This window comes from Macaca nemestrina, chromosome 13 (assembly GCF_043159975.1).
Source record: "Macaca nemestrina isolate mMacNem1 chromosome 13, mMacNem.hap1, whole genome shotgun sequence".
In the NCBI taxonomy this organism is placed as follows: Eukaryota; Metazoa; Chordata; class Mammalia; order Primates; family Cercopithecidae; genus Macaca; species Macaca nemestrina.
This window is the reverse complement of record NC_092137.1, coordinates 39,008,937-39,033,995: the sequence shown is the minus strand read 5'-3', so window position 1 is coordinate 39,033,995 and position 25,059 is coordinate 39,008,937. Positions and strand designations below refer to the sequence as shown.

The 25,059-nt window shown below is 36.6% G+C and overlaps 2 protein-coding genes across 16 annotated transcripts in view; one reads left to right on the top strand and one right to left on the bottom strand.

Annotated features, from left to right (window-relative positions):
* Window positions 1-24,983, top strand: part of LOC105465416 (SOS Ras/Rac guanine nucleotide exchange factor 1) — a 155,695-nt gene extending 130,712 nt beyond the window's left edge. Inside the window, exons 18-23 of one of the 2 annotated variants that reach the window (XM_071076553.1) lie at window positions 2-174; window positions 389-505; window positions 2,108-2,372; window positions 8,399-8,443; window positions 10,142-10,260; window positions 11,388-24,983. In XM_071076553.1, coding sequence (XP_070932654.1) covers window positions 2-174; window positions 389-505; window positions 2,108-2,372; window positions 8,399-8,443; window positions 10,142-10,260; window positions 11,388-11,879 — 1,211 coding nt within the window. In that variant the 3' untranslated portion in view covers window positions 11,880-24,983. The remainder of the gene's footprint in view (window position 1; window positions 175-388; window positions 506-2,107; window positions 2,373-8,398; window positions 8,444-10,141; window positions 10,261-11,387) is intronic. The other variant, XM_071076554.1, reaches the window with a different exon arrangement.
* Window positions 1-25,059, bottom strand: part of LOC105464882 (Rho guanine nucleotide exchange factor 33) — a 278,945-nt gene that overhangs the window by 169,103 nt on the left and 84,783 nt on the right. For 2 of the 14 annotated variants that reach the window (XM_071076558.1, XM_071076569.1), the window contains one exon: window positions 1-24,271. The exons of 5 other annotated variants lie outside the window; for them this stretch is intronic. In XM_071076558.1, coding sequence (XP_070932659.1) covers window positions 24,142-24,271 — 130 coding nt within the window. In that variant the 3' untranslated portion in view covers window positions 1-24,141. Of the gene's footprint in view, window positions 24,999-25,059 lie in introns of all 14 variants that reach the window. 7 more of the 14 variants (XM_071076572.1, XM_071076562.1, XM_071076565.1 and 4 more) reach the window with 7 other exon arrangements.

Below are 25,059 nucleotides of genomic sequence, written 5' to 3'. Positions count from 1 at the left end.
GGAATTTATCTCACTAATATCTTGAAAACAGAAGAAGGCAACCCTGAGGTCCTAAAAAGACATGGAAAAGAGCTTATAAACTTTAGCAAAAGGAGGAAAGTAGCAGAAATAACAGGAGAGATCCAGCAGTACCAAAATCAGCCTTACTGTTTACGAGTAGAATCAGATATCAAAGTAAGTTGAATTATTTAAAGATTCGTACTTCTGATTAAGTTTATAAACTACCTAATAAAAGGCAGGTTTATTTTATAGGGGAGAAAAAGTAAACTAAACCTTAAAAGAAATAATTCAAATTTACTTGTATTAAATGTTTTCTTAACTTTCCATGAATTTCAAACTGAATTTATAATTTTTAATATTAATATTTTTTTCTTTGCATTTATTTTAGAGATTCTTTGAAAACTTGAATCCGATGGGAAACAGCATGGAAAAAGAATTTACAGATTATCTTTTCAACAAATCCCTAGAAATAGAACCACGAAACCCTAAGCCTCTCCCAAGATTTGTAAGCATTTGTATATTCATATTTATTTTACAGTTAAATACTTTTTTCAGTTGTCATCTACATCTGGTGATATCATTACTACCGTATGTGTTATATAGATTAGTTTTCCATAAAGGTATTCAGGGATGAAGTATACATGTGATAGTTAAAAGTAATGAAAAAGTACTTAATAATTATGTCCAGGAGCATCCCACTTGTTTCTAAATAAATGAATGTTAATATTAATTTGAGTAAATCCTGATATTAAAGATGATGAAATTGAGCAAATATTATATAAGTTTTTAATTTTTTTACCCCAAAAAATGTTATTTAAGATTTTAAAGACAGGAAATTTAATGAATTTATATGAATTCACTTATAACAAATATATCTACTTATGACATTTTAAAAGTAATGACTTATTACAACTTTCAACCATGAATCATTAGCCATAAAATACCAAGTTTTGCTAACAATACTTTCTTGGGAAAATAAAGTTTCCATTGTTTTTCATTATTTGTCAATGCCCAGCCAAATTTATGTACAGAATCACAAACTCACTGATTTGACTGTGTACTCTCTTGTTCATAAAAAAGTCAAAAGTCTGCCAGGTGCGGTGGCTCGTGCCTGTAATCCCAACACTTTGGGAAGCCGAGGTGGGTGGATCACCTGAGGTCAGGAGTTTGAGACCAACCTGGCCAACATGGTGAAAACCCTGTCTCTAATGAAGTACAAAACTTAGCCGAGCATGGTGGCGAGTGCCTACAGTCCCAGCCACTTGGGAGGCTGAGGCAGAAGAATCACTTGAACCCGGGAGGCAGAGGTTGCAGTGAGCCAAGATCGTGCCACGGCTGTCCAGCTCCAGCCTGGGAGACAGAGCAAGACTCGTCTCAAAAAAAAAAAAAAAAAAAGTCAAGAATCCTGAATTAAACATAGATGGCTTCTAAGTGACCAAGATAAATCACATAATGTCTTTTAATTAAAGTGTATGCAATTGCCTGACAGCAACATTTCTCAAGCCCTTGTTCAGTTTTTAATAAGCTGGATTAAAAATAGAAAATGAGAAATAGGTATATAATCTGCTCCAACGAAGCACTCTGATACAGCACTGAGAAATGAGTTTTATTGCAAGGAAAATGCAATAGAACATACATACATATACACAAATGAAAATTGGGCAATTTAATGCATTTGTAAGTATCTCAAATGGTCCTGATGGCATCACTGTATTACAGAATAGGAAGGTATTGTAATACACAGTGATAATCCTGGCTTTTCAGCAAAGTTAAATTTGCTCAAAATAGTCTGTTTTAAAAACCAGGGAAATACACATTTTAGAAAAACTTCCACCCAAATATATTAAAATAACAAATACTCTAGTATTTATAGGACTAAAACTTAGTTATTTAAAGAAATGCATTCTTTAACAATTTAGATACCCAGGGCTTTAGCAAAATAGAATGTTAACGCTTTAAATTTTCTACTTTTATTTGAATAATTATGTCCTTATTAGTGAATTATGATTTTCCTATATATTAGCTGAATTTTACCAGGCACATATAGAAAAACCTTCCTTGCTACTACAGTATTTAAAGTATTGTGTTTCTTTTGATATGTCTACAGCCAAAAAAATATAGCTATCCCCTAAAATCTCCTGGTGTTCGTCCATCAAACCCAAGACCAGGTACCATGAGGCATCCCACACCTCTGCAGCAGGAGCCAAGGAAAATTAGTTATAGTAGGATCCCTGAAAGTGAAACAGAAAGTACAGCATCTGCACCAAATTCTCCAAGAACACCGTTAACACCTCCGCCTGCTTCTGGTGCTTCCAGTACCACAGATGTTTGCAGTGTATTTGATTCCGATCATTCGAGCCCTTTTCACTCAAGTAGGTGCAAAAATTCTAAGTGCATTAAGGTATTTGTTAGTATTATACATGCTAGAGGTAAAAAAGAATTTGTTATTTTTGTGTATGTGTGAACTTGTAGATGAGTCAAATGCCTTTTCAAAAGATAACATTATAAAAATATAAGACAAATTCTAAGCTCCACCAACTTGAAATTTCTTAAAAATCTGCTGGAACAGCCCTCTTTAAATTTATTATACTTTAATGAAAGGCCTAGTGGTAAAATTGGCAGCTTAAATTTCATTTGAGCTTTGCAAATGCATTCCTCTTATCCAGAGGAAACTAAGATCACTCTTAAAATCTGCAAGTAATTTTAGTCCCATGTTTCAAATGCTGCCTGGCTCCAAAATTATTATACAGGCCGAATGTCCCTAATCCAAAATCCAAAATGTTCTAAAACCCAAAACTTTTTGAGTGTCAACATGACGCTGAAAGGAAATGCTCATTAGAAGATTTCAGATTTTTCGATTAGGCATGCTAAACCAGTAAGTATGATGTAATATTCTGAAATCCAAAACACTTTTGGTCCCAAGCATTTCAGATAAAGGATACTTAACATGTATTTGAATACTAGCCAGGGTACACCATCTACTCCCCACCAAATTCTTTAGTAGCTTTTAATTTTGTAATGTATCAGATTTAAGCCCTTTTTGTCTACCCAGTGGTCCCCTAATGGTATATATTGGTTGCTAATACACTGTCTATGCTTTTCAGTGCAGCAAAACAAATCTCACAGACTGCACACTACTGCTTATCCACCTCTTATTTCTAAACCAGCACTATTCTGTAGAAATATGTGAGCCACATGTATAACTTCAGATGTCTAGTAGCCACATTAGAAAAAGCAAAAATGACTTTAATACATTTTATTTAACCCAGCATATCAGAAATATTGTCATGTCAACATGAAATCAATATAAAAATTTATGATTGAGATATTTTACATTCCCTTTTTTTGTTCCAAATCTTTAAAATCCAGTGTGCATTTTACACTTACAGCACATCTCAGTTCAGACAAGCCACAATCAGATGCTCAGTAATCACATGTGGCTAGTGGTTGCCAGACTATACAGGTCATCTTTTGAAAGGCTACCTTTTCAATCTAGATCACCATGACCATTTCCACATGCTCTTGCCGTTGGCTGTCTCAGCTCAATGTGCTAATCAAGTTCCCCCTAATATTTGACATACTAGAATCTAATACTAGAGGCAGCATGACATTATTATGGGGGAGGAGGTGGAGAAGCACTAACCTCAAAGTTAGAATTTCTGGTTTGTCATCCCACTCTGCTAATTAGCTTTCTGATTTAAGATAAAATAATTTTTCTGTGCCTTCTGGGGGTCAAATTTGATTTTTAAGATTCTCTCAGTTGGAAGAAATGTAACTAAAAATATACTTAAAATAATTCTTTGGTAGTATATTATTTCGAAATGTGGTCCAGAATCCTATTTGTTTATTCCTGTAGTATACATACATTTGTAGTTACCCAGTAGTCTTTGTTGTCTTTGGGCCATCTAAAGTATATTTGGGCTGGGCATGGTGGCTCACACCTGTAATCTCAACACTTTGGAAGGCCAAGGTGGGAAAATCACTTGAGGCCAGGACTTTGAGATCAGCCTGGGCAACACAGCGAGACCCCATCTCTCCTAAAAAATAAAAAAATTAGCTGCGAGTGGTGGCATACACCTGTAGTCCCAGCTACTTGGGAGGCTGAAGTGGGAGGATCACTTGAGCCCAAGAGTTTGAGGCTGCAGTGAGCTGTGATCATGCCACTGCACTCCAGCCTGGGCAACAGAATGAGACCCTGTCTCAAAATAAATAAAGTGGATTTGTCTTGAGAATACTATGACTTGGCATTATTTGGTGACTGAAAGTCATGGAGTCATTTTTTTTTTTAATTTTATAAAATTTTTGGTAGAGATAGGGTCTCGCTGTGTTGCCAAAGCTGATCTCAAACTTCTGGCCTCAAACAAACCTCCTGCCTTAACCTTCCAAAGTGCTGGGATTATAGACGAGCCACTGTGCCCTGCCATGGAGTCATGTGACACACATAGTAAGCTGTCAGATATATTTGATAAGTTCAAATAGACACCAAGTAAAAAAAGATTCCCATTTATTCTCCCCAACTTGCCAACCCCCTAAATTAAGTAATGAAATGAAACCAGCACCTTTTCAGTATATCTGACTTAAAATCATTATTTATTCTGACCCATTTAACTGCAGGATTTTTCCCCTAGAGCAGACAGCTATAGGTCTACATCATTAAGGATTCTCAAATAAGTGAATTATTGAAGCCACATAAAAGCCATCAATTGCAAATTCTACTTCTCTTTGTTTAAGTAGCTAAAAATGAAAGTGGTGGAAAAACAGATGAGCATATTAAATTCTCTACTAGTGCTGAATCGTTAAATGACTAGCTAAACAGCGAAGAAGAAATCATTCTAGAATGCAGTGCTCTGGATCCTGCTTTGTTATGGTTATAATAGTATTAAGTTAACAGTATTAATTTTAACAGCTTGACAGCTGGAGAAAACATTGTTTCAGGAGTTAGGCTTTGTAATCTGAGACTTGAGGGTTTTCTCAATTTCTCTCTGTTTATGATAAAGAAAAACCCTATTACTACTCCCTTTGTTTTTGGTTAAAAACTGAAAATAACTGATTTTGAAATCAAATAACCAGCATAATATAAAGTCACCCATGTGTTCTGCTCATCCCTTACTTAAAACCTGTCAGCTGCCTTGGTGTATTAAAGGTCTCCTCCACATGCTTTTGTCTTCACTTTGGCCTAATAGATCTGCCAGTACCAGAGGACCACCCAGAGCCTCCAACTTGCTACCCACTGGTTTGCCACCAGAGTGAATACCTACTTCCTTGTTTCCCTCAGGGCCTGGCAGAAAAGAACTGCCTTGACTGCAGTCATATGTCATCCCAACATATTCTACTCAATACAAAGCAGTACAAAGTTCCATTGTTTAAGTTATTCAAACGGCAAAGTTTGACTAGAATTTTGTTTTATCAGTTATAATACTATTCTTTTTTTACTCTTATGGTTTTTTCCCAAAATAATCTACTTTTAAACCTATAATTATTCTTTCAGCCAGTATCTGCTGCATATCTTACTCCTTGCTAAACACTTACACGTCTTCATGGGAAAGCTTGCAGTCTTACTGAGAGATTAAAAATAATCATAGTACAAAGAGATTCACAGTTAAATGCTAAAAATGTGATGAAGACATAAATACTGGAGAGGCTTATAGAAAGATGACCTCAGAATGGGCAAGAGTGGTCATGGAAAGCGTTGTGGTAAAGACACGGCAGAGAAGTGGCCACATACTTAGTGCTACCACATATACATTCAAAGCCCTATTCCACACCTTGCCCTGGCCAGGTCCACCTTTGAGGTAATGATGACAGTTGCTGGGAAAAGAGAAAAGACCACTGGCTCACTACTTGTTTCTGAGGCTGTAATAGAGAGGAGAAAATGATGAAATGCTCTTGTTACCTTCCTGTTTGAAGATTGCCTGGTCATAAAAGGGAGTCAGAAGTCTGACTTCTCTATCTCTACCCCTTAGGGGACTCTTTAACAACAAAAAGAATGTATTAACAAGTATGTCAAGCTGATACACAAGGCTTTTCCTCCTGGAAGATTGGTGTAAGGTGATAAGTTTCTAATCCCAAATATATTTGCATTTACCAGGCTTTTGTGAGTTTAAGAAGTTATCTATTATACCTTTTTTTTTTTTCCTATAGGAAAATGCTTGTTTCTATCAAGAATGACTCCTTTATAAACTGGGGAGTATCTTTAAGAGTGGTTTCAACCCTGACTGTATAATATAATCTGTTGAGGAGCTTAAAAAAAATATGGGTCGGGCGCGGTGGCTCAAGCCTGTAATCCCAGCACTTTGGGAGGCCGAGACGGGCGGATCATGAGGTCAGAAGATCAAGACCATCCTGGCTAACACGGTGAAACCCTATCTCTACTAAAAAATACAAAAAACTAGCCGGGCGTGATGGCGGGCGCCTGTAGTCCCAGCTACTCGGGAGGCTGAGACAGGAGAATGGCGTAAACCCAGGAGGCAGAGCTTGCAGTGAGCTGAGATCCGGCCACTGTATTCCAGCCTGGGCGACAGAGCGAGACTCTGTCTCAAAAAAAAAAAAAAAAAAAAATGTAGGCCCAGCCTACACTAGACTGGCATTGGTACTTGGTATCAGTATTTTTTAAAAACTTCCCATAGGATTCTAACGTACAGCTAAGATTGAGGACCATTTGTCATCTGGGATGATGCTTAATAAATTAATAGTTTTTTTTAAATTAATTAGATTTCACTCCTAAGGCATTATCAGTAAATTTGCTCAGTATCTGACAAGAATTTCTAGCATATATTTCTTGATTAGAGCATGTAAAATTCTAAAAGAATTTTTATAGTATTTTCCAGGCAATAAGACCAAACAACTAGTGCCCTAAATTTACCAAATGCATGAGTCTAAGCCTGTGCTATATATATATACTCAAAGCCAAGTTTACATCTGTGTACACAAGTGTGCATGCATATGTATAATTATTTTTTCAGAAAGACTACAGTTTTAACAATCATGAGCTTTGTGTTTTGATTTTACTCTTATTCCTGTATTGTATTAAGTGTACTATCATGTTCTTGAGGCATATCTCCAGGAGATTTTCTTTTCCAAGAAAAGTGGGACATACATAAGTGGGTAAACGCTAGCGCTAGATACTCCTTTAATCTCTATTACATCAGATCTCTGGCTCCCTTTTACAACCAGGCAGTCTTCAATTATAGGTGGCTAACAGGGAAGAAAATCATTGGCAGAGCAACAGCTTCATGTAATTTCAGAGTATAAAAATTAATTTTAATCTTCTGAAAGGTAGTATTAGAATTAGCTGGATTGCTACACTTAGGAATCACAGGTTCCAAATAAATATCAGTATATATGGAAATTAAATAATGGAATAGATTATTTGAAATTAGGGCTGCCTAGAAAATCAGACTACCGTATCTATATAAACAAGTTAACAGAAGTCATGCCAGCTAAATGTGGAATGTGAGATTATCCTCCTTCTGACCAAATATGCTTGAATAAACTTAATGTTCCAAATTATGTGAGGGATTGCCTATTGTGCAAAAAAAGAAAAAAGAAATCTGAAGTTTTAAAAAAATCAGCACAGTCTAGTATTATTTTAGTCTCTTGGATGTTATAACGTTATCTGTTCCATATGTTGTTAATATGAGACAGTGTAACAGAAACACTTATATTGATTTAGAATCACTATAAATCATTTAGCCTTTTGTCTCAATTTTCCTACTTCGATGCTCTTGGGCTTTCGCTTTTGATTTTCGATTTTTTTCTTAAAATAATTAATATTGTTGAAATTTGACTTTCTAAATTTAAATTTATCAGAATTTCCTATGTAAAATGAGTCTAGGCACCAAATGTTTAATGACTTAAAAAAAAATGTTTATGGCTATAGAAGGAAAAACCCTATATCACTTTCAAGCTTGTTTTATATCCAAAGTGCTAGTTATTTTGTGATGAGACTGTTGTACACCCCAAGAACATTTTTGAAAGACATATAATTAGTAACTTTATTTTTCAACTTATATAAAATAAATTTATTACTTGTTTCACAAGTTTGACTTTTCAAAATAAGCTTTAGTAAATGGCATATTTATATACATCCAGCTGAACTTTTTGCTTGAATTGGGTTTCTACATTTGAAAAAGTCTTTCAGTAATATAGGATTTTTTTTTCATGAATGTTTTTCATTTAATAATTATGAAATCAAGTAAAGCTAAAAGGAATCTTTTAAATTCCCAATATGATAGCAGTTTTTTCTTCTCAAAAGTAGTAATGAGGTTTTACTATAAACTGTTACAGCATTCTTTCAAACTAGAATGACAACATTTTCATCATAATACAAATTTTTGCAGATGAGTTGAACATATCAATGAAAGAAAAAAAATCTACTTTTTCTTGTTTCCTTTCACAGGCAATGATACCGTCTTTATCCAAGTTACACTGCCCCATGGCCCAAGTTAGTATATTTGGTTTAAGACTCATAATTCTTGCTTTGGCTTTAAAAATCAAACCGAGTGTACCCTTTCCTGCTAAACTCTTCTTGGGCCTGGCAGCATTGGTACCTTGCTTGCAACGTCCTAGAAGTGAGGCCTTCACTTGTGCTATCTTTTGATCATAAGTGATTTGCTTAAATTTATATATTTTTCATGCTTTTTATAAAACCTTGTTTCTCTCTTAAAAGAACATATTAAATAAGTGGCTTCCACATTTAACCATTTCTTTTTTCCAACTATAGAGTTCTAAATATATTTTAATGCTCAACTCTGAAAAAAAAAAAAAGCAAGAGCATGCATGCGCGTATGGGAATGCTGGCAGCTATGCAGTTTCTAAATCACAAAATATACTTAGCCTGATGGCCAGACAGATTATAAACAACTGTTTTTGACTTTAGAAGAACTTTCTTATAATTGTAATTATTCAAAGTATAGCCTAAATACTGATAAAATAAAGTTCCATTTTAATTTTAAGGTAAACTAAATTCCAACTAAATTCACTAAATTCCACTATTTTAATTATTTTAAGCTAATTAATTTTTTTTTTTTTTGCTATCCTTTCATACAAGTAATTTCAAAATGTATACAATGGAAAATACTAGTTACAAGCTGAATTAACTGTATATTCTTAAGAAAAAAGGTAGGTGATCAAAATGTTGATCATTTGAATAATATCAGTACACAAAGTACTCTTTTTAAGTTCTATATTGTTACAACATATGACAAAATAAAAAGCTTAATGCTTAAAGGGAAAAAAACTGCCAAGTATAATTTTGAATGATGGTTTATTTTTTTCACATCTTTTTTTATAGTGGGTATCAACTAACAACTAACCTAAGTGTTGTTTTCCGAAGTGTAAATTTATATGCCTACCTTATGTTCTTGTTAACCATAAATGTCTGTAAGAGAGGTTCCAATTAGTAGCTTTACTTACCTTTTTGTGCCATTTCACCAACTTATTCTTAAATCAGATTCACTAGATTTTGGTGTAATTTCTGCTTTCATTGTCAGGGCTGCCTCCATTGTCTTGAATAGTGCCATCACCGTTAAAAGTATTTGGATTTAGAGTATAATGAGCCTCTTTTTGCTTACAGGCAAAGGAGAGCCTATAACTAAACAAAATAAGGAGAGGCCCCTCACCTAGACACTATAATTCTTTCCCTTGCATCCTTTGAGAGAAATGCTAGGGAGAGACATTGGAGAGAGTGGTTAAGAGCACAAACTCTATTCCCAGGGACTATCCAGTAAGGTGGGGAAGTTCTATAAATTCTAATAAAATCAAAGAAAAAAATGAACCCAGTATAGAGTCTAAAAATTACCATTCCAAAGATTTTCAGTAGCTCATTGTCTCCCAGACATCTAAGAATCAGACCCAATTAAAAATTTCAATAATAGAGTAACCACAGGAATGTTATTTTGTTCAGGCAAAATAACAGAATACCTTAGGCAGCTTTTTTCTAAATATTCTGCTAAAAAATGTCTGCATGCTTTTATGGCAGTTTGCTTTAATGAAATACTATTGGGTATTGGTTTACTGAACTGCTTTTGGTATTTCTACACATTACTTTTAATCATAAGCAATTTCCAGCTAAGACTTTTCAAGATAAATAAATGAAATAAAATTCCTGTGAATTTTTTCTTAAAAATTTAACATCCTACAGGATCTGCTTCTGTATCATCTATAAGTTTAACCAAAGGCACTGATGAAGTGCCTGTCCCTCCTCCTGTTCCTCCACGAAGACGACCAGAATCTGCCCCAGCAGAATCTTCACCATCTAAGGTAAAGTAAGAAATCTTGTTATGTAGAAATTGGAATCATTACAGTTACATTATAATAAACTGCTTATGTCTAGTTTAGTTCTCACTGGAATAAGTTAACATTTCAGAGTATATAGGCTTAATAGTTTAAATAAGGATTACATATAGATTTAGCATGCAGTAATGTTTCTTTTCTTCTGAAGGTAGTTTTTTGGTATGCATTCAAGACCCTTGTAAACCTAAGGCTATGGTTATTTTCAGGAAAAAAAAAAAATAAGTTTTAATCTATAAAGTAAGAGAAATTTGGTTTCAAGCAGTTCTTTAAAAACATAGTCCTGAAGCTTTGTATGAAGACACATTATAAGTCAAACTGTATCTTGACATATGCTAAAATTTACTTATCTGAGCCCTTAATAGTAAATCTGACATACTTTTAAATGGAGTTTTCATGAAAATTCTGGGTTTGGAAGAGACCCTAAAGGCTCAAAATAGCTATTTCTACCTACTTTTTTTGGCGGGGGGGCCAGCTGTTAACTTAACGCATTAGTTCTTAAGCTGTCCAGAGTGCAGAGCACCAGGGTAAGTCAAGACACTCTTTGTAGAACTTCATGAATGTTAATATAGTTAATTTAAAATTATAAAATAGGCAATTTATGCTAAATTAGAAATGATCTTTGATTGATAAGCTAAGTCAGTAAGCAGTAGCAAACAACAAAATTTTGAGGAAAAAAATTTAAGTAAAAACTTTGGCAAACTTTTTTTTTCTATGAATTGGCAGAACCTCCCATTTAAAACACATGCCAGCCTTGGCAACAGAGCAAGACCTTGACTACAAAAAATGAAAAAATTAGCCAGCCATGGTGGTCCTTGCTGCTTGGGATGCTGAGGTCGGGGGATCACTTGAGCCCAGGAAGTTGAGGCTACAGTGAGCCATGATTGCACCACTGTACTCCAGTCTGGGCAATAGAGCAAGGCCTTGTCTCAAAAAAATTTTTTTTAATTACAAAGGAAACATACGGCAAAACTCCCTGTTCCACACTTAGCATCCTGCCAATAGCATGTTTGAAAACCCCAACTTAATTCTTATAGTCATGATACTTCATAAATTTATTAATAAATGTGTATTTTATTCTTCTTTTCATTTGTTAGATTATGTCTAAGCATTTGGACAGCCCCCCAGCCATTCCTCCTAGGCAACCCACATCAAAAGCCTATTCACCACGATATTCAATATCAGACCGGACCTCTATCTCAGACCCTCCTGAAAGCCCTCCCTTATTACCACCACGAGAACCTGTGAGGACACCTGATGTTTTCTCAAGCTCACCACTACATCTCCAACCTCCCCCTTTGGGCAAAAAAAGTGACCATGGCAATGCCTTCTTCCCAAACAGCCCATCCCCCTTTACACCACCTCCTCCTCAAACACCTTCTCCTCACGGCACAAGAAGGCATCTGCCATCACCACCATTGACACAAGAAGTGGACCTTCATTCCATTGCTGGGCCGCCTGTTCCTCCACGACAAAGCACTTCTCAACATATCCCTAAACTCCCTCCAAAAACTTACAAAAGGGAGCACACACACCCATCCATGCACAGAGATGGACCACCACTGTTGGAGAATGCCCATTCTTCTTGAGTTCCTCTGTACTGGGATGTATATTTTCCTGGCCCCAAATCCATTGCTGGCAATGGATGCACTGAACGTGCCAGCACTGAGGAGTTAAAATGAGAACTCCAAACACTAACGACTCTTCTTCAAGATGCAGTATAAGACAATGAATTTTAACCTAGATGTAATTATAACATGGAAATGGTATTCCAGTTTAGAATATGGAAAGACTGACCTAGAGGAATTGGACAACTGATTGCACCTGAAAATCATAAAGGGAGTTTTTCTGGCCAATAGGCAGGAGTCCTCTTTTTGGGAAGTGTTTGTGAAGTGATCTTTTGTGAAGTGATCATTAAAGGGATGGAAAACACAGTCTAGTGTCCAGCAGGCCCACATGATGACAGTTTTTGTAATTCAAATTATGCACTTTTAAAAAAAAATGTAAACAGGGATCTTAATATCTTCCTTTGTTTTCCTTTGCTTTACTCTTCTACTTCAGAATATTTTCTTAAAAATCACTCAAAGGACTGTGAGGAAAGGCTGTGGTACCTGACCTTGTTGAAATCAAGGCCCGGCACTGTACTACAGTCCTGTTTACAGATTATTACGGTGAACTGAATGGGTACCGAGGCTTCACCAAAGAGGTACTTTTTTGTTGTTGTTGTTGTTTTAGGAATAATTATACCAATTTTAAGAGCATTCCCCACCTGTCCCCACACACCCAAACAAAATGTGGTGGTGTTGCCTTCAAAAAAGAAGTTTTGTGTCATTAACATGACAGAAGAACTTTTTAAAAAAACATAACTGTCAAGTATTCTATTTGCATTTAGGAGACTGTTAATCTATGCTAGATTGTCATTTTCCCTCCTTCTCCCACAAAAGTTTACTGGTAGTCCATGTCATGGCTCATAGCTATCCCTCTAACCATACCATGGAAATGCAGACACCCAATGTGAAAAGGAGCACTTGCTGGGCATCACTGACACCGCTCATGTTTTACTCATAGTTGAGTAATCAGCATATCTAGAATTATCTTGCATTGCCTAAATCATATGTATATAGTGAATGTTATATAATATACCTGGCAGGTCTGTTTTAATTTAATTGAATAAAGATACAAATACTTTGTTTGGCTGGCATATATTAAATTATTATATGAAGAAAATGGTTGATTCTTATTTCTTTTAGTTGAAAAACACACAAAAACACTAAACATAAAAGCACGTTTTGTGGTACGCCTTGGTTTCTAGTTCTGGATATATGTATTAATCTTAAAGAATGATCTAAAGTCACAGCTTGGCATATAGGAAGATACTTGGTTAGAATAGGATGGGTATCTTTTAAGCAGAACTTTGTAAGTTTTAAGTTCCTAAGCAACATGTGTACAGTGTGTTAAGGTTTCTATTGAACATTCTACCTTGCTTGAGGTTTTCTGCTTTATCAAAACTATTCATGACAGAACATCTACCTGCATCATTACTATCATAATATGGATTATTCATAAAGCGTATGTACTGTTCTTCTGAGTCTAACAAATACTGTGACTGAAATGCATGCACCTTGTTGAAGAGAAAACATTTTATTAATCTCCACTATAATGTCTGTGAAATGTGCAGTATTCCATCCTTAGAGAGTTATCTGGTTCATCAGCATCTGCATGTATCCTCTGAATAATGAAGCAACATTTCAGCAATTCTGTTAACCACGCTATTAAGAGACATTTGTAGAAGTGCTGCAACATGGTGGGAACCTAGTACTTTAATAATTTCCTATGATATTTATTAGAGCGCAAAATGTACATCACGATAGTACAGTATGTAGTCCTTTAAGACCAGAAGGTATGTTAACTGCACCGTCATTAAGCAGTCTATCCTATTTTCTTATTTATTTGTTAGAGTTGAATCCTTTTTGTTCAATATCTGTACCATTCCTATGATGGTAGCCATTTTTCTCTTTATAAAATATTTCTTCTTTGGAAAGTGTCCTAAAAATTTAATTTCAAATCTCCTCTTGGATGCAAACTGTCCCTAAGACCATCCACTCAACAGTATTTATGTAAGCCAACTTACTAGTGCCACTACAACTAATCATGATACATAGTCCAGAATCTCCCAGGACTTTTTACTGGGCCAGCCTCATTGTCCCTAGGATTTCTCTTTTTATGTCTCATGGATTACTTCTCTTTTTAATTGCCCCAGGCCCATTCCAAATGAGAACCTGGTAAAAGTCACATTGGATCCCATTCAGTATGTCTTCGGCTAATGTGTTAGCCTTCAATAAGGTGATAACCCCTTTTCAACCTATCTAGTCTATAAAGAGGAAAAACTCAAATTTGAAGTTCTAATCTTATTTCTCCCAAAGGGAACTATTCTTCTACCCCATGGTTCTAGGAGACCACTTCACTGTGCAACAGTTTTATATGTATTGTGGATGGAGGATATTTTATTCTGAACTGTGACATTTGGGTAAAAATATTTTCTGCAGTGGTAACTGATTAGAAAAATTCCAATTGAATGCCCTTAGGTGGAGGTGAGAAAACGGTATCCTTGCCTTCCTCTCAATATGAAACATTAACTAGCTGACAAATTTATCCTTGTAGTAATGAAAATATATTTAATCAGGGACCAGAAATGGCAGAGGAGATAAATGCATCATTACAAAATTCTGCTTTTGAATCCTGGACATTACAAAGGGGGTAAATGCAGCATGACTTTTTGTTAACCACATTCCAAAATGTGGAACATTTCTCTTAGAAATGAAAATATTTCAAGGCTGATGTATTTTAAGACTACACATTATCAGGAAGCATACATTGAGAGTTTGCTTAATTAAAGGTTGTTGGGCATCAAATTATGTTTAGTAGGTTACTATTCTCTTAACAACTCAAGGATGCTTTAATGGATCTGAATTTGACAAAGAGCATGCCACACTAATACTACAGTCAACAACAGCCCAGAGAACAATTACTATGTCAGCTGGAGGCTATACTGATTCTAAATTCTTAAAGGTTTTTTTCCCTCCATAAATCAAAAATTACCTTATGTAAACCAAAAATTAGTTGGTATTTATGGTCATGATCTTAATTCTCAAGTTTAGCTTAATCTTGTATTTCATTGTTTGTCTTCTAATGACAGCTTAGATTCAGATTTTTAAGTGGCTCAGCAAAATAGGAGGAGTGTCCCAATTTATTATGTTGTACATATTGAGGAAAACCTTTTTGTTCCTTCAGATTTAGAAAGAAACAGTTTAACCATTTATTTCTTGGTATTCTGCTGCTGTGAACAGGTTTACTTATTCTTTTAACATATATTGTGTGACTACACAAATATAGGTCCTGTTGTATTGCACATTAATCTTTACCAGTAAATAAACATCACAAGGTTAATATTGGTTTGGCTGAAAGAATTATGCAGTAAAGTTATTTATAAGGGAACATGATGACTTTATTCAATACTTTTCTTCTTTGAAACATCTCATTACTGTTAAAATTATTTCATAATCCCTTATACATGAGCCAATGAAATATTTTGAGCTCTACTTAAGCATGAAGTCTATATTATAAATCTAAACAACAAAAGCACTTGTAACTTGTTTAGTAAATTCCATGCCTTATTTTCCATTTTTGACACCGTAAAGTGCATTTTCTGTCGACTGTGAGCAAATTTCCCTTTTGCCTTTAATGAAAATAGTGCATTAAGTAGCCAATTGCTGCAGAATTATAAAGCAAGTTAGCTAACGGTGGGTCACATTGGACTACCACTCAAAGAAACAAGATACATAACAGATGGAAGGTACATGTGGTGTGGCTTAGGGAGAGCGCACCTGTGCCAGATGCATGCCACTTTCAGTAGCTGCCAAATGTGCCTTTAATTAAGAACATCTCTAATTTTTTTCTTCAGATCAAGTCAGCATTTGGGGGCGGGATTTGGGCAGGGAACTTTGGGGTGCAAATATCTGGTGAAACCACCAGAGAATTTGGTTGTCAAAGTGACATGTATAATTTTAGTTGAGACGTGTTTGTGTATATATGTGTATTTGCCTTTGTTTAGTAGCACGGTTATTTGCTAAAATAATTGTCAAAAAAATTGCTCTGTCGGTCTTACTTTGATGTAAGAACAAAGTGTGGTCTATACATCTAATATGGCCTTTGTACCTAACCATGTTCATAGGTAATCTTTGTACTCTGTGTGCAGCAGTATTTGGTTTGCATTTAAAGTGAAAATAACGGCTGTTATTTTTCTGGCATTACTAAGATAAACTGAAAAATAATAAAGAAAAATGCCTTACATAGCCCACAAGTGTATTATTTTTGCATGTATTTATTTTAGAGGGCAGTATTTTTGAAATCATTAGTGATTCTCATTTAGCTCATATATGCCATATAGAAATATTTTGCATTTTATTGTGGTCTTTCTTTGGAGGCACTTTTTCCTGTATCTAGTTATAAAAGGATAAAAGAAGTTCCATATTTGCCTCTGTGTCAAATCTGCTGATTGTAGTGAGTAGGAGGCCTTTGGGATGAAAATTAGTAATTTAAAATGACCTTGGGTGTCACCTGGATGAAGTTTCAGAGTGCTAAGGCATTTGTATTCCATAAAAGAAATTTTGAGATATCACGTTCCCTGACAGGCAGCTTTTGCTGAGATCTGCTGGAATGAGGTAGCCTGACCTTTAGCAATTCTTTCTAGGCTTGGCGTGAAAATATGAGTTTAAGGTTGTAACTAAAGAATGATGCAGGCCGGGCGCGGTGGCTCAAGCCTGTAATCCCAGCACTTTGGGAGGCCGAGATGGGCGGATCACGAGGTCAGGAGATCGAGACCATCCTGGCTAACACGGTGAAACCCCGTCTCTACTAAAAAAATACAAAAAAACTAGCCGGGCGCGGTGGCGGGCGCCTGTAGTCCCAACTACTCGGGAGGCTGAGGCAGGAGAATGGCGTGAACCCGGGAGGCGGAGCTTGCAGTGAGCTGAGATCCGGCCACTGCACTCCAGCCTGGGCGGCAGAGCGAGACTCCGTCTCAAAAAAAAAAAACAAAAAACAAACAAACAAAAAAAGAATGATGCAAATGTACTGTCATTCAATGTGAACTACAGGATGTAAAAATTGATGAATCCTTAGAGGGCCAATCCCATGATGTAAAAATTAAGGTAGATGAGGCCTGGAGAAGTGAGATGACTTAGCCATGTGGCAGTCCAAGCATGAATTATCCAGTATATTCTAGGTAATCAATTTAATAGCTATAGGAAAATAATGTTTTTATTAAACTTGATTCTGAATTTTCTCTTGAAATGTCACTTCTTTTGAGCTATAACCTGGTGATGTGCTTTTTCACTTATTTTAATCCTCTTAGGTCATCGCAGATCAGTCTGTTTGGTACAGTCCATAGTTAAGCCTGCCTTCTTGCTGATAGGTGCACATGGTGTCCAGAGGGATGGACGGCTTCAATATAGAGTACAATTCCAAAAAAGTAGTTTATGGCCATTCTAACATTTTGGGACTCTTGATTCTTACTGGAGGCAAGAAAAACTATAGCCCATGTAAAAGCTAATTTCTCTACCTCAGTAACTCATCAAGAAAAGGAAGAATCAATGTGATAGAAACAAGCAGGTGCTTTGGAATTATGTCTGTGTTCACCTTCTGGTTCCACACTTATTACATGAGTGACTTTGCAGAAGTTATTTAATCTGTTTCTCATCAATACAAGGAGGTTAACAGATCTATTGTTTGAGTCTATTATGAGGTTTAAAGGTAATATGTGTAAAGCACATGTCTTTCACAGAGTAGGTGCTTAGTAAATGCTAACTAAAGTTACGAGGGATGCACTGTCAAAGCTTACTGGCTTTTAGGTATCTTTTAAGAGGTTGGTTGCTTATCCTGAAGCCCTCATAATTTGACTCTTTACTATATGACTTCCTTTGCTGTTTATCATCACTTAAATTAGTTCTGAGTGACCTTAGGTTATAAGCATTTGATAAGGGCATTTGATAAGGGCCCATCTGACTATTCAGCATTCAACAAATATTTATTCTTCCAAGTACAATTCTGATACTAAGAATATGGCAATAAACAAAACAGGCAAAAGTATATGTCATCATGGGGTTTATAATCTAGTGAGATTCAGACAATAAAAAGTAGTAAGCATAATAAAATAAGTATATTATACATTCGAATGTTTTCACTTATGAACAAAAAAGGATATGGTGACTGGGAATGTGGAGTCCAGGGGAGGTGAAATTTAAATGGGATGGTCAGAAGCCTGCCTCATAGAGATGACATTAATAGACTTGGAAGAGGTGGGGGAACAAGACATGCATAAATCTGGGAGAAGACTATGTCAAGTCACAGGGAACAGCCAGTGAAAAGCCCAGAGGCAGGAGGAGCGTACTTGGTATGTGAGGAAGAGTGACGCTGCTTGTATCTGGAGAAGAATAAATGTGGGCAGAATAGAAGGAGATGCCATCAGAGGTTTGACAGAGCTCACTTAAGGCTTTAAAAGCCCTTGTAATGACTTTGACTTCTTAGTGGCAGAGTAACCAGTGACAAGATCGGATTTACATTTTAACAGGAGCACTCTGGCTGCCCTGTTGAGAATAAAATAGTGGGAACAGGGAGGCTTACCCAATAGAAAATGGCTTGGACCAGGGTGATAGCAGTGAAGGTGCTAAGAAGAGGTCAGGGCCTAGGTATGTTTGAAAGACAGCCAATATGCTGATAGACTGTGAGGTGTAAGAAAAACAGAATTGTTAAAGATGACTTCAACGTTTTTGCCAGAGCAACTGGAAGGATAAATTTACCATTAACTGAGGTGGGGAACATACGACTGAAGCAGGCTTGGACACACTAAGTTCAATAAATATATTAGACATCTTAAGAGATGTCAAGGAGGCAGTTGAAGATGTTAGTCTGGAGTTTGGGAGAATAGGCTAAAGATAGTAAATTGGGAGTCACTTTCATAAAGATATTAAAGCTAGCAGACTGGATAAAATCACACAGGAACTGCGTATAGACTAGAAAAAGAAGAGCTCTAAGCAAAGGAGAGCCCTGGGGGATTCTAATGTTAAAAGAAGGGGGACAAGCCAGGCCTGGTAGCACCAGCTACTCTGGAGGCTGAGGCGAAAGGATCACTTGAGCCCAGGAGTTCGAGGTTACAGTGAGCTATGATCGTGCCTGTGAGTAGCCACTGCACTCCAGCCTGGGCCACACAGAGATCCTATCTCTAAAACAAACAAATTAAAAAAAGAAAAAAGAAGAAAAAAAGGTGGGGAGTGGAGATGGGGAATCAGCAAGGAGACCAAGAAGAAACTCCCAGCGAAGAAAAACAAAAACCAGGAGTATGTTGTGTCTTTGAGGCCTAGTTAAGATGGGAGGACGTGATCAGCCTGTCAAATGCTACTTGATAGAGTAAGATGACTGAGAAGGGACCTTTTGTTTGACAATGTGGAAGTCACTGGTGATCTTGACACAAGCAGTTCAGTGGTGTGGGCAAAAGCCTGGGCCCTAGTTTGATCAAGAGTGGCAAGAGAGGAACTGGAGAAGTTTCCTCTTTGAAGTTTTATGAAAGGGAAGCAGAAAACTGGGGCATAGCTAGAACCGTCAAGAGAGGATTTCTTTTGCTTTAAAGATGGGAGAAATAAGAACATGTTTGTATGCTGAAGGGTTTGTCCCAGTTGAAAAGAAAAATGTGATAATGAGGAGAAGAGAAAGAAGCACAGATGGTATCTACCAACAGTCCTTTACAGTAGATCCTATTAATATCTTCAGATAGATAGGCTTACATACATGAGACGAAATCCAACACATTCAGTTTTCTTGGTAAGAAGAGCATTTACTGCTACTAATTCAGGGAATGAGGCAAGAAGGAATAAAAATCTCTGTTTTGTAGATAAGGAACAAGTTTAGATGACATTAAAGATTATGTATATACTAAGCTCTTGGAAAACAACAGATTTTAAAGTTACTTGGTTTGGGAATAAAAGTTGTGATTATTTTGAACATCTGACAGTCTCCCACGAAGATACTTTTAGCATTGCCTAAATTCATCCCTTTATGTTCTATATTTAAAACTCAGCTGTAGTGTTACACATCAATTTCTATTTTATGCCCTTAAAATATATAGGTCTCCATCAGTTTTCTCAACCTTCTTTTAACCCATATCCCTATTTGAAAAACTGTACCTCTCCCTTCCTTTCCTCCCAACCCATCCCCACCAGCTGAGACTCACTGGCCCACAGACTATAAATACCAGGCTGCTCAGATGCTGATAATGCTGCCCTCCTACCTCCAAATGAACCTTCAGGATAAGAGAATCCCAGCCTTACCAAAAGCATTATTTTTCTAGGCTCAGGCAGAAAGTTATCAATGGTGATGTTTCAAGAAAAAGTTTAATCTGAAAACTAGACCTAATTTTATGATACAACTTGATGCAGAAAAATCTGTCATTTTTCTAAGTGCATGCAATTGGTTATCTGGAATATACAGTCAATTTTACCAATTTATAGAGTAATGATGTGCATATGTATATTCTTAAATCAGAATCTTACTGTGTGTGATAGTAAAGGTCACAGATAATTACAACTACAAAAATACTCACTGGGCTTCAACAATTTGTTTTCTGTATCTCAATGAGTTCTTTATTCTGTTTTAAAATCCAATCTATGAATAGAATCTGAGTGCTGAAACTTACATACTAGATCGTACTATTTATTGGTCTAATAGGTGGTATCTCTAAAATTTCAGTGGGAAAATGACTCGCAGGACTGCATTAAAATGCAGATTCCTCTGGGAAACTACCTATCAGGTCCTATGCTTATTACCTAGGTGACAAAAATAATCTGTAAACCAAACCCCCATGACATACAATTTACCATATAACAACCCTGCACATGTACCCCGAACCTAAAAGTTTAAAAATGCAGATTCCGGGACCCCACCTCCAGATATTCTAACACAGTGGGACTGCGGTGGTGCCCAGGAATCTGCATTTTCTGCAAGTGCCCTCATGGAGGTGATGTATTAGTTAAGACTTAAAGGCAGTGAGGAAATGAGACATGAGGTGCTATAGAAAACACTGCTCAAAGAGTTTCCCTGATGTTCTAGTTTCAGGTCCCAGATAAACTATTTCTTATGGGATGAAACAGCCCACTGGGGAGAACCCTAGAGTATTGGTCCACAAATCCTTGGTTCTCAAAGGCTCCAATTCTGTAGTCAGAGAAGGACAGTCCTTGCTTGGGCCTATATATACTGACCTCGCAAGGCTGCAGAAAAGGCCTGTTGCAGCTCCTAGCCTGTACGAAACACCTACTTCATCTTTTGGTAGAGTGCTTCTTTCTGATTATCAATCCAAATACTTCTCAAAGACATCTGTGGTCCTATGTGAAGTGCACTTCTCCAGAGGGCTGGAGGCCACAGATGTAGTCATTGTCAAGTTCTTTTCCACACTGCTCCGTCCATGCATTATTTAATGTAATGCAACATAGCATTACAGGCCTGGTGGCCCACACCTGTAATCCCAGCCCTTTGGGAGGCTGAAGAGGGAGGATGGCTGGAGCCCAGGAGTTTGAGACCAGCCTGGGCAACATAGTGAGACCTTGTCTCTACAAAATTTTTAAATCAGCCAGGTGTGGTGGTGCACACCCATAGTCCTAGCTACTCAGGAGGCTGAGGCAGGAGGATTGCTTGAGGAGTTTGAGGCTGCAGTGAGCTATGACCTTTCTTTTTTTAATTGGAGAGATGTTTTCTAATGCTAGATGCTGTGAAAGTGGCAGTGGTGCCTTTAACTGCTTCTGAAGGCAACTATATTTCCTTCGTGACTGATATTTTTTCTTAAAAAAAAAAAAAGGCAGGGAGGTAGAGTGTTAACTGAATTCTCTGTCAAATTAAGAGTAAAAATTATTTTCTGTAGCTACTTATTAAAGCACCACCATTAATGTTGGCATCGGCTACTTATTGAGCACCTACTATGTAGTCTTCTAGAGGTGGAAAGGAATTTAAAAATATATGGCATAGTTCCTGCCCTTGAGGGGACTCGCATTCTTACTGGGAATATATGACAAACACATAAAAAGATAATAAACAAGTTACACCACAAGAAGTCACAAAAAGATGAAGAGACTTAAACTGGGTCTTAAGATTGGCAGAGACAAAGGAACTATAGAAAGGGCAAGAAGCAAGAGTGAGGCTGGGCAAGGTGCATGGCTGACTGGGAAACGGTAAAAACCCAGTTTACTTGAGGTAAGTCAGTTCACCTAGGACTCTGAAAAATATGAGATGGTAGCCAGAAAGAAAGAGCCTACTGAAGAGAGCAAGCCTTGGATGTCAAATCAAGAAGTTTGGAATTTCACTGTAGACAAGTTAAAACAGAAGAGTTTCACATAAAGCAATATTTGGGAATACTGTGTTAGAGACATGCAGGATAGATGGGAGCAAAGAGTACTTGGAGGCAGTTAGAAAGCTACCGGAAAACTCCAGGTATCAAGTGATGGGGACTCACCTGGAGAGTAAGTAGCAGCATCAATTATTACTAGTTTCATAAGCTAGTTTCATAAAATATAACTCAATTATTTTGGAGTTATGCTACAGATGTAGCATCAAGATTTTTCAGAGGATGCTACCAAAATAAAATTGGTGAGGTGTGTGATAGTTTTTAAACCTGTCTAGTAACTGATCAATTTTAGTGATAAACTGAAGATGAAAGGAATTTTATTGTGTTGACGTTTTATTTAATAGGTTGTGACTTCTGTAGTATTTCACTTTCCATGTCCAGTCGATTTGGCATTGTGCTTTCAAGCACTGCCATTCTGGTAATAAGAGAAAAATCTAATTTCAAATGTATTCATTAACTTCAGGGAAATGAAAATCTTAGCTTAAACTTAAATACTGGCAACTCAAAAAACTTGGCAGTGATCCTTTATGTGTTCCAGACAACTACTGTTCAAAATGCAGTAGGTGAGTTCCTAATTTGTCATCAGACAAGAAGAAAACTTGTTAACACTTAGAAGTGAACCTTTGCCTATTTTATCAACAAACGCTTCAATAGAGGAACAGCTTCTGAAGACACCAGTTTGAGTACCAAGACTGTGAATGAACAGAAACCAAATACCCCTAATTTACTATAGGGAACTGCCTGAGAATAAAGACAAATTGTTTAAACCCAATTTTTTTTCTATTATAAATCTGATGTTTGGGGCATATCAAGGATGCTGACCATCTTAGACATATCCATGTGGAAACACAGCACATTTGATCACCCCATAGCCAGGCAGGCCTCGTTGCAATTTGATTCCTCTATCTGAGCCGTTAAGAGCTTGGTTTCTTTACCAAATAGGAAAACAGTCAAGTAATGCAATCCTGAATTTTCACTTTGACCTGCTGTTTGTAGCAACTGCTGTGTGTGAGCCATTGAAGTTTGGTGCTGTTGCCACCTTCTTTTCAGGCTGCAGAAAGTCTTTTTAAGAGGATGTAGCTAAATCACTGCTTTTTTCCTAGTCCATCTGGTCATGAGTGTGTGTGACACTTAAGATCACTAGCAGATGTTGAATACCGAGTACTCAATAAACACAGACTGGACTGTTTCCATCCTCAGCTCAACCCACACAAGGGAAAATGTTTCTTTGCCTTCCTCTCTCCCCAGTTTCTACAGAAATCCTTGTTCCCTTTACTGATTTCCATAACCACAGAACAAGTTTGGAGATCAATGTGTTTTTAAGCTTTGAACCTTCTGAATCATGGTTTAAGCACAAATTCTCCATAACTCAGATTTGCAACATATAAAATACAGTTCTGTTAATTAATCCTTTGACTTAAGGGATGTTAGATATTGCCTTGGGGTTTTTGGAAGACACGAAGCAAGACAGAACTGGCCCCTAACAGTGTAATTAGTCTAAGAACACTGGATGAGTTAAGTTAAATGCCTAGGAAGCATAAAATTCACATCCATGTTAAATATGAACATGCTCAATATTATACTCGGGGAATGACTTCAAGGTGGAAGTTTTCATTCTTACAAACGTTTATTTTCCTCCAAATTTATTGTGTTTTTCTGTAATGATGTGAAAAGTCTTCTTTTCCCTTTTCCCCAGTGTTGAGGTTCAAAAAGCCAGATCTTAACCAGAAACTAATCTTCATCTCTTCAATGTCTTGTATGTTGATTTAGTTTCATATGTAAGTATTTATATTAGTTTTCCTCAGGGATTTATACATCGATATATATATATATATATATTCCTACACAGATATATACAAGCTTTTTATCCTCATCTTACCACTTGACAATACAACTTTAAGTATGTTTTACACAGCTGTTCCTTGGTCAAGGTCATTTGCAAGAGCAAGTCGGTTTCTGAAGAAATCTTGTTTGGTGGGTGAAGGATCCATTGAGGGATTCTCATTAGTTTTTTCCCTGTATTCTGATCCACTGGACCTAAAATCTCAGCACACAGATAAAGTACAGGTTGATTTGGTTTTAATTGTTTTCAAATATTTTATCTATCCCAATTGTTTTGCATTTGTAAAACAGTTGCTTCCTAGAACTGGAATACTTTTTACTCCCCTGAATTTCATGACTCAGGACATGTGTATCTAAGATTTGCATTGAACATAAAGAGAATATCTTTCTAATGCTTTATGGGGACAATTGTGACAACTGTATATGTCAGTGTAAGATATTGTGTAATTACATCATAATAGGGGAACAAAAGCTCAGAAAATTCAAGAAATCCTGTTTTTGATTCAATGAAGTAACAACTCCACAAATTACCAAGGACCTTAAATTAAAATGGATGGAAATCATGGTTCTCAACCAAGGTTATCAAGGACCTTCACTGAATTTGGCATTACATTACAAACTCTTGCTTTTGTTTGTTTTCATTTGTAAATGAAAGATTTATTGAAGCCAACCACACATATATGCTACATTTGGTAGAATGCAGAAATTCATACAGTAATCAGATTGCAGAGATACTATAATCTCAACCACCACAAAAGAGACCAAAGCCAATCAATAGTCAACAACTCAAATCAGTCCATTTGAGTCCCCAGTCGAGGGTGCATTCTTCCTTTATCTTGGTTAAGCCACTTGGGTAATCCATTCCAGCTCTGCACCTTCTCCAGTTTTCTCATGTCAGAAGTCCCTGGAGGGAGGAGGCTTTCTGGAAATAACCTCTGAGAAGCTAGACTGGGGTCCTTTGCCTAGCTTAAACTCTGACCTAG